General features: G+C 43.0%; 1 protein-coding gene across 2 annotated transcripts in view; it reads left to right on the forward strand.

Moving 5' to 3' along the window:
- The window catches only part of rabep1 (rabaptin, RAB GTPase binding effector protein 1), a 124919-nt gene that overhangs the window by 105317 nt on the left and 4728 nt on the right, over window positions 1-14874 (forward strand). For both annotated transcript variants that reach the window (XM_068007915.1, XM_068007917.1), the window contains exons 15-17: window positions 7369-7424; window positions 8886-8984; window positions 13462-13578. In XM_068007915.1, coding sequence (XP_067864016.1) covers window positions 7369-7424; window positions 8886-8984; window positions 13462-13578 — 272 coding nt within the window. The remainder of the gene's footprint in view (window positions 1-7368; window positions 7425-8885; window positions 8985-13461; window positions 13579-14874) is intronic.

The following is a 14874-nucleotide window of genomic DNA, read 5'->3' on the forward strand; positions in this document are numbered from 1 at the left end:
TTGTACCAAATAAGCAGTCCCTCTAGTCTTCAACTTTTCTCTCTATCATCTAACTTATCTATTTTATTGATACCATGTTTCACGGCATGAAACCCGTGTTTCACGGAACTTTCTTCTCATTCGTTTTAAGCTTCAAACACACTTTCCTACATGCTCATCACCCTCTACAAGTCCTCACTGCTGAACTCTAGGTTCTTTCTGCCATCTTTTACACTAACTCGTTCTTCTCCAGTCTGGTTCCCTCCCTCAGTTGTATCTTCCTCCTGAAATCTTTAGGGGTTTAAACCCTAAGCTTTGACATCATTGAATCTGTTTTTATTCTTTTCAACCCTAGTCCCTTCACCACCTCCCTTCCTACTAAAAACAAAATGCATGATACACAATATATGCTATCACGCCATTAAACCCATGTTAAGATTAAAATGGAATGTCTTATTACAATCCACCATTAATCAATAAGTTTAAAAATTGACCCACCCAATATCATTGCTTGTCGTGCTTACCTGGTTATCCTTCTAGGTAGATTTTTTTTTCCCAGCAGTAGTTAACTTTCAGGCTATTTTTCTTCGCTGACGGTAACAATCGGAAAGCAGGTGTTTTTATCCATGATAAAGCAGTAATTGAAGTATATAAAGGTCAGTTAGTTAGCCAGGGCCATCTAACAGTGAAAGCCCTGCTCCCTTTTGATTAGTGACAAGTAAGCTGGGGTCATGTGCTAACACAGCTTGGTGATACATGCCTTCATGCCTACAGTTACCATCACGCAGATGCACACCAACCCTGGCCGTGTTGCCGTTAGGAGGTCATGACTGTGGATCAAATACCTCTCTGGGGGCCGGGAGGAGAACAATTTGGAGGGAGAGACACCCCATGTCCGTTTGCAGTTACTTACAGCTGGTTGTAGGGCAGCTTTGGTGGTCACATAGGAGCAGATTAACTGCATTTCCCCTTGGCTCAGAGTGATGCACAGCTTAGGGAATAAAGTACAACGTATGCCCATTGATTGCCAATGAAATGGGCATTGAATTTATTTTAAAACGAGCTGTTGTGCTTTGGATAATGCTGGGAATTCTGCCAGGAATAGTACACCTGCTCAGTGTGGAATTAATGTCACTTCAGGACAGCTTTTGTTCAGCATTAAATTGGTTTGCTTTGCAGCGGCACCTGAATTTGAGTTGTTAGTTTCTGTGCTACTGCATCGTGATACTTTAATTTAAAGCAAAACAAACCAGCGTAAGAGTCTGACAGGCTGCCTACCCTCACTAATTCATATTAAGTTATTACAAAGTACTGATGTGATTCGCCAAGGCTGTTGACATTAAACTTTGATTTAAAAGCCAGTGTTCTTAAAACTCACTTAGATCAAGGTCTGTAGCACAGAAATTACAATACCTCACCGATCGATACTAGAAGTTTTGTGTCTCTCTCTCTGATCTATATTATATGTCTAATATTGAATGGTTGTAGTGAGCCTGTAACAACCTGATTGGCCCATAATAACCACGTGATACCATGAACCAATCAGGTTGTTGTGGGGGGAGGGGGTTGGGGGACATTTCAACCCATTTTTGACTGTCCATTTCCCCCTCGGTTAATACTCTGTATCCAGCGATTTACACACTCTGACCTCTGCTCCGCGCCTGGGCTGGGCTGGGCTGAGCTCTGCTGCATTCCTTCCCAAGCCAGCCCTGAGTGCTTCAACATTCACGCTGTCCCTCTCGCCAAAGGCTTCACTCCCTCATCAGGCACCACAATAGGAAGTGAGAGTTTTATGTGGGTACATCGGTTTAGTAAGTCCTGCTGCTGCTAAAAAAAAACAAAGCACCAAGATCAGCACTCGGGAAATCAGCTGACCTGTCTGTCCTACATTGACTGACTGTGTGTGTGTCATCTTAACATGCCAATCTCTTACATTGGACAATATCCTCCGGCCCCCAAACACAGACCTGTCGCACTGAATCCCCACCCGGCCTGCCTGCTTGCCTTTCACCTTATGCCCTCTGATCCCTGCTGCACTCGCTTCCAGATCTAGTCTGCACCTTGGGTCCCTTCGCTTGCTCCTGCCCAGGCCGATAACCTCAGTTTCTCTCTCTCACCCACATGTGTAGCGGGTCCCTGGATGTGCCAGTTACAGTTAGAGCTGTAGCTCAGGATCCATCATGACATCAACAGGAAGACCGTCTGGCCTAGGGTTACAAGGCTGTGATCCCAGATTGGCTGCTCACTCCCATGCTGCTCGCCCTGAAGCTCAGCCCCCATCTGTCAGACTCGACTGCTCTTGTATCTGTGTGTTGCACCATTCCCCAAATGGCCTTTTCTCACCCAGTCCCAACTGAGATACTCCTCTCCAGCCAGGTATATTTTGTCCCTCATCTTGCTGTATGCCCTAGCCTTGAAGCTACATAAAGGACCTATTCAGTAAGTCAGTAATGTATGAGATGTACACAGGTACAGTGGAAAACATACAGAAAAGAAAGAGAGACAGAGTGAGGAACAGAGTTGGAGACAGATCGAGAAGTACAAAGGCAATGAGAGGGGCAAAGTCACAGGAAGAGAAAGACACAAAGATAGTGAGGGAGACAAAGAATTAAAAAGTGGGAATGAAACACCTGGCCCCCTCCCCTCTCCGCGCCCAGCCCTCCCAAAGTTTTCATCTCTCTTGCCCTGCCTGGAGAATTATTCCAGACGTGATGAAGTTTTTCCCAATATGTTATAAATTTACTGCTCACTAGTTTAAACACAAGTCCTCTGGTCCCACTGGCCTTCCCTACTTTAACGTAGATTCAAGGTTTATCCTGTCTAAACCAATTATTACCCCAGTATAAACATTGAAACTTGCCCCTGAGTAAGAAGGTTGTGGGTTCAAGCCCCACTCCAAGACTTAAGCACATAATCTAGGCTGACTCTCCAATGTAGTACTGAGGGAGCGCTGCATTGTTGGAGGTGCCGTCTTTCACATGAGACATTAAATTTGTTCCGCTGGTTCAGGTGGATGTTAAAGATCCCACAGCATTATTTAAAGAACCACACACAGATTAACTGCACATTCTCCTTGTTCTTCTTTGGATGTCGTGTACAGAACAGTTGCCATGTTTGTCTCCACGGCATTTCAAAACTAATTAATCACATAAACACTTTGAGATGTTTCTGAGATGTGACATCTTTTTGTCTATTGGTTTTCCAGACACTGCCCAATACACTATCACTAAATTGCCTGGTGCTAATTCTACTTATCTTGCACATTTTTCCAACTGAGGTGTAATATTTTATTAAACTTCATTTGCCATTTGTCACATGTTTGATCCAATTCCTTAGCTGCATCTTGTATCTTTACCACTTTCCTTATTTTAGTGTAGTCTGTACATTTGACAATCTTGCATTGGGTCATTTATATAACTGCCGATATCAGAAGTCCAAGCAGCGACTCCTGTGGGACTCCATTCAATGCTCCCCGAGTCCAATATTACATCTCTCGCTACTACTCTCATTCCTATTTTCTGACTAACTTGTTCTCATTCACATGCTCTAAGCTGGTTTCCCATGTCTTTCGGTTGAATTAGAAGTCTTTTGTGTGGAACTTTCTACAAAGCATTCTGAAAGTCCAAATAAAGTGTGGGACATTCCACTGTGTCTTTCACCTCTAAAATCCTCAAAGAAGTCAAGGAGTTTCATCTGGGAGGAACTTCCCCTTCTAAAAACACGCTGGCTGTAAAGTTACTGCTCTCCAGCCTACCCCTTGTATTGGATTCCATTCTCTTAACTGATATTCATGTGGGGCTAATGAGGCTGTGGTTGCTTGGATCAAAGTTACAGCCCTTTTCCATAGTGCTCCACACCCATAGTGCGATGGAATTTTGACGCTGTTGTTTCTCTGCCTTGTTTTCCTTCCACACGCACTTTTCCCCCATTATAATTCCATTGGGACCAATGCCTACTTTTCTTACTACTCCTGTGTATCTCTCACCTTTGCACACTTGTAATGTTCAGGGTGTGAAATGAATGGTGATTATGGAACCCCATTGATCTCAACTCCTTTGTGCAAAGTCTGAGTACAGTTTCAGCATGGGAATTAATGAGCTGGAAATCAAAAGGGATTAGAAAATTGATCCCATTCCGTTGATTCCATTCAGACTTCGAACACCAGGTATTTTGTTTGTACACCTGGTATTGGTTACCTGCCGCTGTGGTCAAATGGCTCGGTGAAAAATGAGAGAAAACCAGGTGCTAATTGGCAGGTATTGTTGCGAATGCTTGAGCAACACATGGTGCTAACAATTTAAAATGTTTTGAAGTTTTTTTTCTGAACCAAAGTCACCAGTTGAGCATTGTTTTATACATTAAACTTTTTTAAAATTTGAGTTTGAGACGCCTTGAAACCTTGAACTGATTTCCCACAGAATCTATATGGACATGCCACATAATGTGCACCATAAATTGGCCTTGGGTCCTGAATATATAGTTATTATATTTCCATGTTTCCAGTCCTACAGAACCTCAGTAGTGTCTTCTGTGATGATAACCAGTTTTCCCCCCACCCAGCTCCTTTGTTTTCTGCCTGCTCTCCTTCGATATCCCAGGATATGTGCTGTCTGGTCCAGGAGATGTGTTTGTCTTCAGTTCATTTGCTTTGTCCAGTATCTCTGCCACCCTGCGCTCTCAGTCCTCTGGAATACTTGATGTGCTAAAGTAACTGGGTATCAAATTAGTACTGACCTCTTGAATACTTGAAGAAAATATTCATTTAGCATTTGATAATTTTTATCTTCACTTTGCTGTAACTTTTATTTTTAAACTCTTAACTTCCTCTCTACTGTCTCACTGTTATGATGCTGGAGAAATGTTTTAACATTGTGATTAATGTCATTAGCCAGTTTCATCATTAGAGCTCTTTTTGCATCCTGGATTTCTCTCTCAACCTGTTTTAATATATAACGTTAATTAACACTCGCCTTCCTTTTATCTTGTGTATTCTTTAGTTCTTTTGTTTTTGTCTTATTTCCCTTTAATTGCCTTGTTTAACCAGCATTTATTTTTCTTGGCTGTATAATTATTTTGTAAGTTGAACATGTTTCCTCAGCTGCGGTACCTATCCTCAGTTAGTTTTGTTTTGGTGGGCCCTTTCTTCTCTCTCTGCCTTTCTAAAGTCAGACACTTTTTTTTTTGTCCTGTTCTTTACGTGACCCAGTTACCAGATATCCCAAGTTTGAGTTGTGGCCACTAGTTCCCATGACTTCTAAACTGATTCCTCACAAGAACCAAGTCTCCATTCAATTTAATCCTAGGTGGGTCCTTAATGTCTGGGGTCAAAAAGCAGTCTTGTCCAACATTAACTCCTCCTGATTCTTATGCTCCCCCCACCCCGCCATTCGAACATTCACAAAATATGTGTTAGTTCCATCTAAAGTATTTCATTTTCTGTTTTGCCCCAGACACAATTACTCCTTACTTTCCAAATTCTCACAACTCTATAAAGCCACCTCTCCTGCTCTCTGGAACTCCCTTTTGCTCTGTATTGGGTGAGAGGTGAGAGTTGAGATTACATTTCATGCAAGTGAAGATTGAAGTTGAACTTATACAGTGCCTCATGTTCACAGGATGTCCCAAAGCGCTTCACAACCTACTAATTATTTTTTGACGTGCCGTTACTGTTGTGCAGTCAAATGCAGCAGCCAGTTTGCGCACAGCAAGGCTCCACAAGCAGCAAACGCGATGAATAAACCAGTGACTGTTTTTGATGGTGGTTGTGGGAGGAATGTTGGCTGAGATTCTGGGAGAACTCTCTGCTCCTCTTTAAAGGGGATCGTCAACATACACCTGAACGGGCAGATAGGGCTTAAAGTCTCTTTCGAAAGACAGCTGATCCCTCAGTGTGGCGTATTTCTGTGTAAAATTTGAGAAGTTAAATCACTCATTTTCTTAAGGGAGAGGAAAACTTTTCAAGAGTCTCTAGGTTTAATGTAGGTATTAAATATCTAAATGCTTAATCTGTGTTTGGAAAGTTCCCCTCGCACAAATTCATGTTGTTAGTGGCCTATTGTGTGTATGAGTGGAATTCCCCACACACACTCGTTAATAGAATCCTCATATGTGCAGATTAATGGTGTTTATAATGAAATGTTCCAGCGCGTTTTGTGCCACTGTGAGCGTTTGTGAGCAGGTTAAAGTACTTGGCTGTGTAATCAGCTCATGCCCTCGGTTCTCTTGCAACAGGGACTAACCTATTTAAAGAACCAATTCAGGACTCTTGTAGCAGTGTTCTGAGAGCAGCTCTGACTCTGTGTAGTGTGGAGTGGGAGAGTGCGATTCCCTAAACTCCAAGTTAACTGCCACTGAGTAACACATCGAGTTTCCAGCTGTGCCTTCCTGGGAAGTGGCTAGTAGAAAGCAGACACCTCCCAGTGGGAGGGAGAAATCCCCCGCACTCCTCTTGTACAATCCCTGGGGAATTTTGGAACAGTAGAGAGCTTAGGGGCTTGTTTTAAAGTGACAAAAAATGAATTTAAAATTCCTGTCAACTTTGGGGGGGGTGGGCGGTGTAGCAAAGTATTACCTAAAATTGATGTAAAAACACCTCTTACCCAAACTGCTGATACACTTTATATTAAAAAAAACTTAATTATAAGTCTGCAAGCACAGGCAGAACCAGGAGGCGGTCATAACCTCCCAATCATGTTGAGATTAGCCAATGGGGATTTGGAGGCCCACCTCCTATCCCACTCCCAGGATCCTCTGTGGCCTGTCTTTGGTCTCCGGATTGGGCCTGAGATTCTGAGGTTCCCAGCTCGACCTCCGGACCGGGTAACTCGGCATTCCCCTGGTCCTCAGCTCCATCCCCTTCCTACTGAATCAGCCATATCTCGAGTTCAATCCGCACATTCGGCCAAGCCCAGATCCATCACTGTCTGCAAGATGACCTTTACCCCAATGTCGATCTGTGCGTTATGACCAAGTCATTTTCATTATCAAAATCATACAAGAATGATATTAATCAAATAAGAGTCCACAAATGCTGGAAATCCTAAAATAACACCATAAAACACCGGAGATACACAGCAGATCTTGCGGCCTCTGAAAAGAATAAACCAGTTAGATTTTCAGGTTATGTTCTTAGCCTGACGATGGGTTAAAACAGTAACCTGCCCTTTCTCTTTACAGAAGTTGATGGACCAGCTCTGTGTTTGTAGCACTTTGTGTTTATTAGTCATTTTACACTGAGACGTTTGAGGTATCCGTTGAATTACATTCTTCCTCCATTATGTTCACGCTGCTTAGCATGAAATGTTTGCTGCTGTCCTTTCATTCACAAAGTATGCCAGCCTTTAGCACGAACTTTTGTCAAAATAAAATGGTCTCTTCTGTTCTCCTCAGCATCTTTTTCAAGTTTAAAAACTGAATTGGAGAGAGTGAAATCGGATAAAGATCAGGTAAGTGATTATTTGTGTCAGATGTTTCTATGATTGAGTTCAGACTGTGGTAACTGTCATGTGAATGCTTTGTGCTAAAGTGGTCTTGGGACTAGAAAAGCTGGTTTTATTGATCCTGACTCACTGTGAGCTTGTGTCCTGTTCATGGAACAGCACCTGGGGGAGTCATAGCTGAGGGTAGAGCTCATCGTGTCCTGTGCTGTGTACAGAACTTAAACACAAGGGGTCATATTTGCAAATTAAGAACAACAAAATAGGAAATGCAGGAGGAAGTTTTCTAGTAAAAGGTAGTCAGTTTGTGGACCAGATTACCAGCTGGCACTGGGGGTGGAACAAGAAACATCAATGGGTTTCAAGAAGGAGCTGGACAGGTTCTTGTCAACAAATGGGATTCAGGGTTATTAGAAACACACCAAGGGTATACTGTGGATAGGTGGGCTAGATGGATCGACGGTCTTCTCCTGTCTGAAACTGTTACCATCTTAAATTTCAGATGGTATTGTGAATCTCTCAATTCATCAGAAATCTGTTTGAAAAGCACTTGACTTTGGCAATTGACTTGAATTCATATTGTGAGTAAATGGCACTTTGAGCCTATTCTGGCATTCAATTAGATCAATAACAACAACTACTCGTACTTATATAGCACCTTTAATGTAGTGAAACATCCCAAGGCACTGCACAGGAGTGATTATCAACAGAATTTAATACCGAGCCACATAAGGAGATATTAGTACAGGTGACCAAAAGCTTGGTCAAAGAGGTAGGTTTTAAAGAGGAGAGATCTTAAAGGAGGAGAGAGAGGTGGAGAGGTTCAGGGAGGGAATTCCAGAGCTTAGGGCCCAGGCAGCTGAAGGCACGGCCGCCAATGGTAGCGCGAAGAAAATGGGGGATGGCGCAAGAGGCCAGAATTGGAGGAACGCAGAGATCTCGGAGGGATGTAGAGCTGGAGGAAGTTACAGAGATAGGGAGGCGCAAGGCCATGGAAGGATTTGAAAACAAGGATGAGAATTTGAAGATCGTGGCTGATCTGTATCTCGACTTCATTTACCACCTTAGCTCCCTATCCCTTGATACCCTTGCCTAACAAAAATTAAAATGGTGCATGGGAAACTGTTGGTTGGTCCTGAGATTGGTGACTTGGCCAGCACCAACTCCAGATTCCAGTTAAGCAACACACCCTCCACTGGCTGCTGTCTTCAATTTGAACTGCAGCTGATCAGAGATCCACACTTGAAAGGATGTCACAGCCTGTAGATGTGTGGAGTGGGAATATATTTCCCTCCAGTAATGTTTAACAGACACTTAAACCACAGATAAAACTTGCTGTTAGTACTCTTATTTTCAATTCCCTTTTTTGAATCGCTTTTTCACTAGTTCTTTACTGGTGTAATGTACAGGAGGACATTTCCACAGAAAAAAAATTTCTAAGCTCTTTTTTTAAAATGCATTTGCTTTCAGTTTGAAACCAGTTTGCAAGAGAAGACCCAACAGGTTGAGAATCTTGAAGAACTGAAGACCAGTTTAGAAGAACAAGTGAGGAAGGAGGGTACTGCTAAAGTAAGTAAAGCTTAGTCAATCCCAACTTTCAGACTCCTTTTGGTGGTTTTATTACTGCCACTGCCCAAAGTGTTACATACAGCAACCTGTTAGAGACGTATTTGTGTTTACCCTTAACACACTTTTCATTGAATACCAGACAAAACTTCTGTGTGTGTATTTTTAAATGCATTTCCTTTGGTGGCTGGTTCTGATCATCCATTCAGTTTTCAGGACAATTGAACTTAATCCTCCTAATCTGGGAATAGTTAAAACCTCTGAATCCCCAACAATTCTCCTGCAGACCATGAAAGAATAAGTGATACCAAAGTTGCCAGCACTTCATTTCTGAGTCGGGATATGGGTTCAGGCCCCACTCCGGGGACATAATCCAGCCTGACACTCCAGTGCAGTACTGAGGGAGGGCTGCACTGTTGGAGGTGCCGTCTTTTGGTTGAGACATTAAACCAAGGTCCCACCTGCCTGTTTGTGTGAACGTGAAGGATCACATGACACAAAAGTGCAGAAGAGTTGTCCCGGTGTCCTGGCCGATATTTATCCCTCAACTAACATCACCTAAAAACAGATTATCTCATTTGCTGCCTGTGGGACTTGGCTGCTGCATTTGCCAACCAAACAGTGGCTGCACTTTAAAGACTGGCTGACAGATGCTTTGGGACTGCCTGAAGACAAGAAAGACGCTATATAAATGCAGCTTCTTTCTTTAAACATTATACTGGGTCTGGCAGTGAAGGTGTTAACATTCTGTTCCGAATAATCGTTGTATGCTATAAAACTAGACAATATTGGTCCTCTGCAAAGATTCATCATATACCTTGTGCTGACCCAGTTTGCTTTTAGGTGGGTTTGGATCTATGTTAATTATTTCCAACTGTGTTTGCAATCCTGATGCATGCTAATTTTAACAGTACTGAGTATACCTTTTCAGAAAATAAGTGTATTTTTTGAAGTGTAGTCACTGTTGTAATCTTGAAAAATGCAGCAGCTAATTTGCACCCAGCAAAATCCCACAACAGCAATGAGATAATCTGTTTTTAGTGAAGTTGGTTGAGGGATAAATATTGGCCAGGACACCGGGGAGAACTTCCCTGCTCTTCAAATAGTGCCCGGAGTGGGGCCTGAACCCATATCCCGACTCAGAAATTAAGTGCTGCATATGCAGGTGCAGCAGGTGATCAAGAAGGCCAACGGAATGTTGGCTTTTATTGCTAGGGGGATAGAATATAAAAACAGGGAGGTATTTCTGCAGTTATATAAGGTATTGGTGAGACCGCACCTGGAATACTGCATACAGTTTTGGTCTCCATACTTAAGAAAAGACATACTTGCTCTCGAGGCAGTACAAAGAAGGTTCACTCGGTTAATCCCGGGGATGAGGGGGTGGACATATGAGGAGAGGTTGAGTAGATTGGGACTCTACTCATTGGAGTTCAGAAGAATGAGAGGCGATCTTATTGAAACAAGATTGTGAAGGGGCTTGATCGGGTGGATGCAGTAAGGATGTTCCCAAGGATGGGTGAAACTAGAACGAGGGGGCATAATCTTAGAATAAGGAGCTGCTCTTTCAAAACTGAGATGAGGAGAAACTTCTTCACTCAGAGGGTGGTAGGTCTGTGAAATTTGCTGCCCCAGGAAGCTGTGGAAGCTACATCATTAAATAAATTTAAAACAGAAATAGACAGTTTCCTAGAAGTAAAGGGAATTAGGGGTTACGGGGAGCGGGCAGGAAATTGGACATGAATTTAGATTTGAGGTTAGGATCAGATCAGCCATGATCTTATTGAATGGCAGAGCAGGCTCGAGGGGCCGATTGGCCTACTCCTGCTCCTATTTCTTATGTCACTGGAGTGGGACTTGAACTCTTGACCTTTTGATTCAGGTGAGAGTGCGGCCACTGAGTAAGACTGACACTTAGAGGCAGGATGCTATACTGTTGCTTTTTCTAATTGGATGTCACATCAGTAGGACGGTGAAAAGCCAGAAAAAGCGCAGTGCCTTATAATCAGAAATAGTTTGCATCTTTCATGCTCAAACTGAGCTGCCATTTTCAATTATACTGGCTGAAAATCTGTTGATTCCGGCCTTTCCGCCCTGTCTGAGGACTGTATTCTGCAATTAGTCAGTGGAACAGGTTAGTTTGTAGAGAAGTTTTTATGAACCAACTGGCTCCATTTCACCCTTCAATCCAATCCCTTTAATTTGATTCTCCAGTGAAGTACATGGGAATATTCTATCACTTGTAGAGTTTGGCTGCCTGAATAATATTGGTGAGTGATACCTTCTGGTTGGCTGCTGGGTTCAGTAATGTGCTCTATAATTGACTGCCATCCCTTAGTTATCAAGACTGTTCAATCCAACCCATAAACATGATTGGGAATAGTTTTAAGTGCAGGTTTAATCCTTTGTGTTCGAACATTACAGCGAACTGAAAATGTTGTATTTTAATGCATGAGCGTCATCTGTTGGTAGGAAACTGCTACTGCGCATATTAACACATGAACATCTTGTGTCAAGTGTACAACTGTTTGCTCATGGTAACTGCTGCAGGCTGTGCGTTTGACCAGCTGCGAGTTCTTCACAGCCAACTTTTATTGCTTGATTAAGCAAGTGGAATAGCTAGTGTCTTTTTAATGTGTTGTTTTCCCTTTTCTTTAAGTAAAGTACATCTTAAAGTACATACAAGGCTGGTGTCAGCCATGGCTCAGTGGGTAGCACTTTCGTCTCTGAGTCAGAAGGTTGTGGGTTCAAGCCCCACTCCAGGGACTTGAGCACATAATTTAGCTGACACTCCAGTGCAGTACTGAAGGAGCGCTACACTGTTGGAGGTGCCATCTTTCGCATGAGACGTTAAAACCAAGGTCCTGTCTGCCCCCTCAGGTGGGTGTAAAAGATTTTAAGAAGAGCAGGGGAGTTTTCCCTGGTGCCCTGGCTAATATTTATCCCTCAACCCACATCACTAAAACAGGTTATCTAGTCATTATCACATTGCTGTTGGGAGCTTGCTGTGCTGCTGCATTTCTTGCATTACAACAGTGACTACACTTTAAGAAAGTAATTCATTGGCTGTAAAGTGCTTTGGGATATCCTGAGGTGGTGAAAGGTGCTATATAAATGCAAGCCCTTGCCCTTTTCCTTTTACACTGTCTCCTGTGCCTCATACCTTCCCATCACTGGAGGGTAGGCAGCTGATCTGAGCAAAATGAGGCTGAATAATTCCAGTCCATAAACCATGATTTAGTTGCAAGTTTGAGTAGTTTTTATGTAAAGTAGCGCCTAGGATTCAGTTGTTTTCATACGTGCAACACTGAAGATTCTACTATAGGGATAGCCCTGAAAGTAGCATGTGCTTCTTAGGATTAATTTAATCAATACAAATTGTGAGAGATATGAGAACCTCAAAGAATTGTGGATGTAAAGACACTCAAATTAAGAATCATGGGGAAGGAATGGGTTAATGGAGTTGTACCTCAGCTGTGACCATGAGACAAGGTTAGGAATCACCCCACCTGTTTCTAATTGGCCGGCCACAGATTTGAGTGACCGTGGGGCCTGACAATTTAACAGCAGCAGATAGGCTGAACGTAATCAATTACAAAGCATTCCATGTGGGCGAGGGAGATTGGGAGCGAGGAGAGAAGACCAAGCTTGCATTTATATCACTTTTCATATCCTCAAGACAACTTAAAGTGCTTCACAGCCATTTGCAGTGTAGTCGTTGCTGTTCCAATGTTCAAATGTGGCAATCAGTTTGTACACAGCAAGGTTTTAGTAGTGTTGGTTGAAGGATGTGTTGGCAAGGACACCAGAAGAACTCCCTTGTTCCTCTTCAAACCTGATCAGGCTGATGTGGGCTGTGGCAATTGACCCCTCCCTCAATGCTGCCCTGGAGTGTCAGCCTAGATTATGTGCTTCTGTCTCTGGAGTGGGGCTTGAACCCTCAACCTTCTGACTCAGTGAGCTTGAACCCAGAGTCGCAGCAGACACAGAAGTTTACGGCACAGAAACACATTCTGTTTTCAAAGGAGATAGGCAAGATAGCTTCTATAGGCTGCGAGAAAAGGAACTTAACCACTACATAAAAATATTACTTGCATCCTAGTTTAGTACAGCAGTAACTAACTGGTCGTTATTTTGTACATGAGCTGTTTAAGTTTAACTGCTGTGAAGTATGTTGTGTTACTGCTACCATTCACTTGTTCTTTGGCAGTGAAATATTAAACAGTAAATCAAATTAATTAAACAGTTCAGTGTAGTGTTGTTTTACTGCCTTTCAACGACTAGAAGGATCCTGTAATTTAAAGACGGTAGCTGAAGAGGATTCCCTAGGGACACTATGAATTTACATAGATAGCTGGACAAATAACAATCTCTGAGACACAGACAGCCAGAGCTCAACAGTAAGAATAGTTCTGAAACACACAGGACAACAATATTTAGAGTTTAAAATAAAACAAAGGTTTTCTGACTTGTGTTTCAGACGAGCCTGGAACAGTTGCTGTACGAGGAGAAGAATAAAGGTCAGAGGTTACAGACTGAGCTTGATGTCAGTGAGCAGGTGCAGAGAGATTTTGTTAAACTCTCCCAGACTTTACAGGTAAGGAATCCTCTTTTATAACAGTTAAAGGGTTGGGTAGAAATTCTCCAGGTCTGAGCTAAGGCTGTACGTGGGGTAAATCGATCCCATGCACACCTTCTAACCTCTGATACCATTGTTTATGTAGCAAAGTGTGACTTCCTGTGCTCAGATATTTAATAGGGTTTACATTAGAAATTTTAAACTAGAAGCTTTTAATTCTTAAATGTCGAGTGCTTATTGTCTTGTCCCCGGCTATAACAACTTGTATGAATTTGTGCAGAAAGATTTTTGTGTTGAAACCCAAGGCAAGCTCTGAATTGTCTTCTGACAGGTGATCCTTCTTTCCTTTCTACCCTACAGCCCCTCTCCTCTCTTGACCTTGTTTTATCAATAGTACGAGAGTCTTTGCTCCCAAAAGCTTTCTTTTCTTGTTCCTCCTAAGCTACAATTACGCAGTCTTACATCCTATCCCTGCATCCTCGCTGTGATGAAATCAAAATGCAGAGCAATTTCCTACTCGCTCGCTCTTTCCCAGGATCTCCCACCTGTGGACTTCCTTACTGCCTTCAATCTTCCTTCTACAGACATTTAAAACCCAAGCATGGTGTCCCCTAATCACACCACAGACTTCTCATCTCGCCTACTTCACACCATTTGTAGGTAAATGGTTCAGAGTCACCACACTGTCTGGTGTGTTACTGAGAACAGAAATCAGGACAGTCCCAGGGTCAGTACTGGGTCTGTATGGCATGAACCTATTCCCACTAGGATGGGGAGGAGGAAAGCTGCAATTCACTCCACGTGATATCAAGAAACAGCTGAGTGCACTGGATACAGCAAAGGCTATGGGCCCAAACAACATCCCGGCTGTAGTGCTGAAGACTTGTGCTCCAGAACTAGCTGCGCCTCTAACCAAACTGTTCCAATACAGCTACAACACTGGCATCTACCCAACAATGTGAAAAATTGCCCAGGTATGTCCTGTCCACAAAAAGCAGGACAAATCCAATCCGGCCAATTACTGCCCCATCAGTCTACTCTCGATCATCAGCAAAGTGATGGAAGGTGTCGTCGACAGTGCTATCAAGCGGCACTTACTCACCAATAACCTGCTCACTGATGCTCAGTTTGGGTTCCGCCAGGACCACTCGGCTCCAGACCTCATTACAGCCTTGGTCCAAACATGGACAAAAGAGCTGAATTCCAGAGGTGAGGTGAGAGTGACTGCCCTTGACATCAAGGCAGCATTTGACCGAGTGTGGCACCAAGGAGCCCTAGTAAAATTGAAGTCAATGGGAATCAGAGAAAACTCTC

Source organism: Heptranchias perlo, chromosome 28, assembly GCF_035084215.1.
Source record: "Heptranchias perlo isolate sHepPer1 chromosome 28, sHepPer1.hap1, whole genome shotgun sequence".
NCBI lineage: Eukaryota > Metazoa > Chordata > Chondrichthyes > Hexanchiformes > Hexanchidae > Heptranchias > Heptranchias perlo.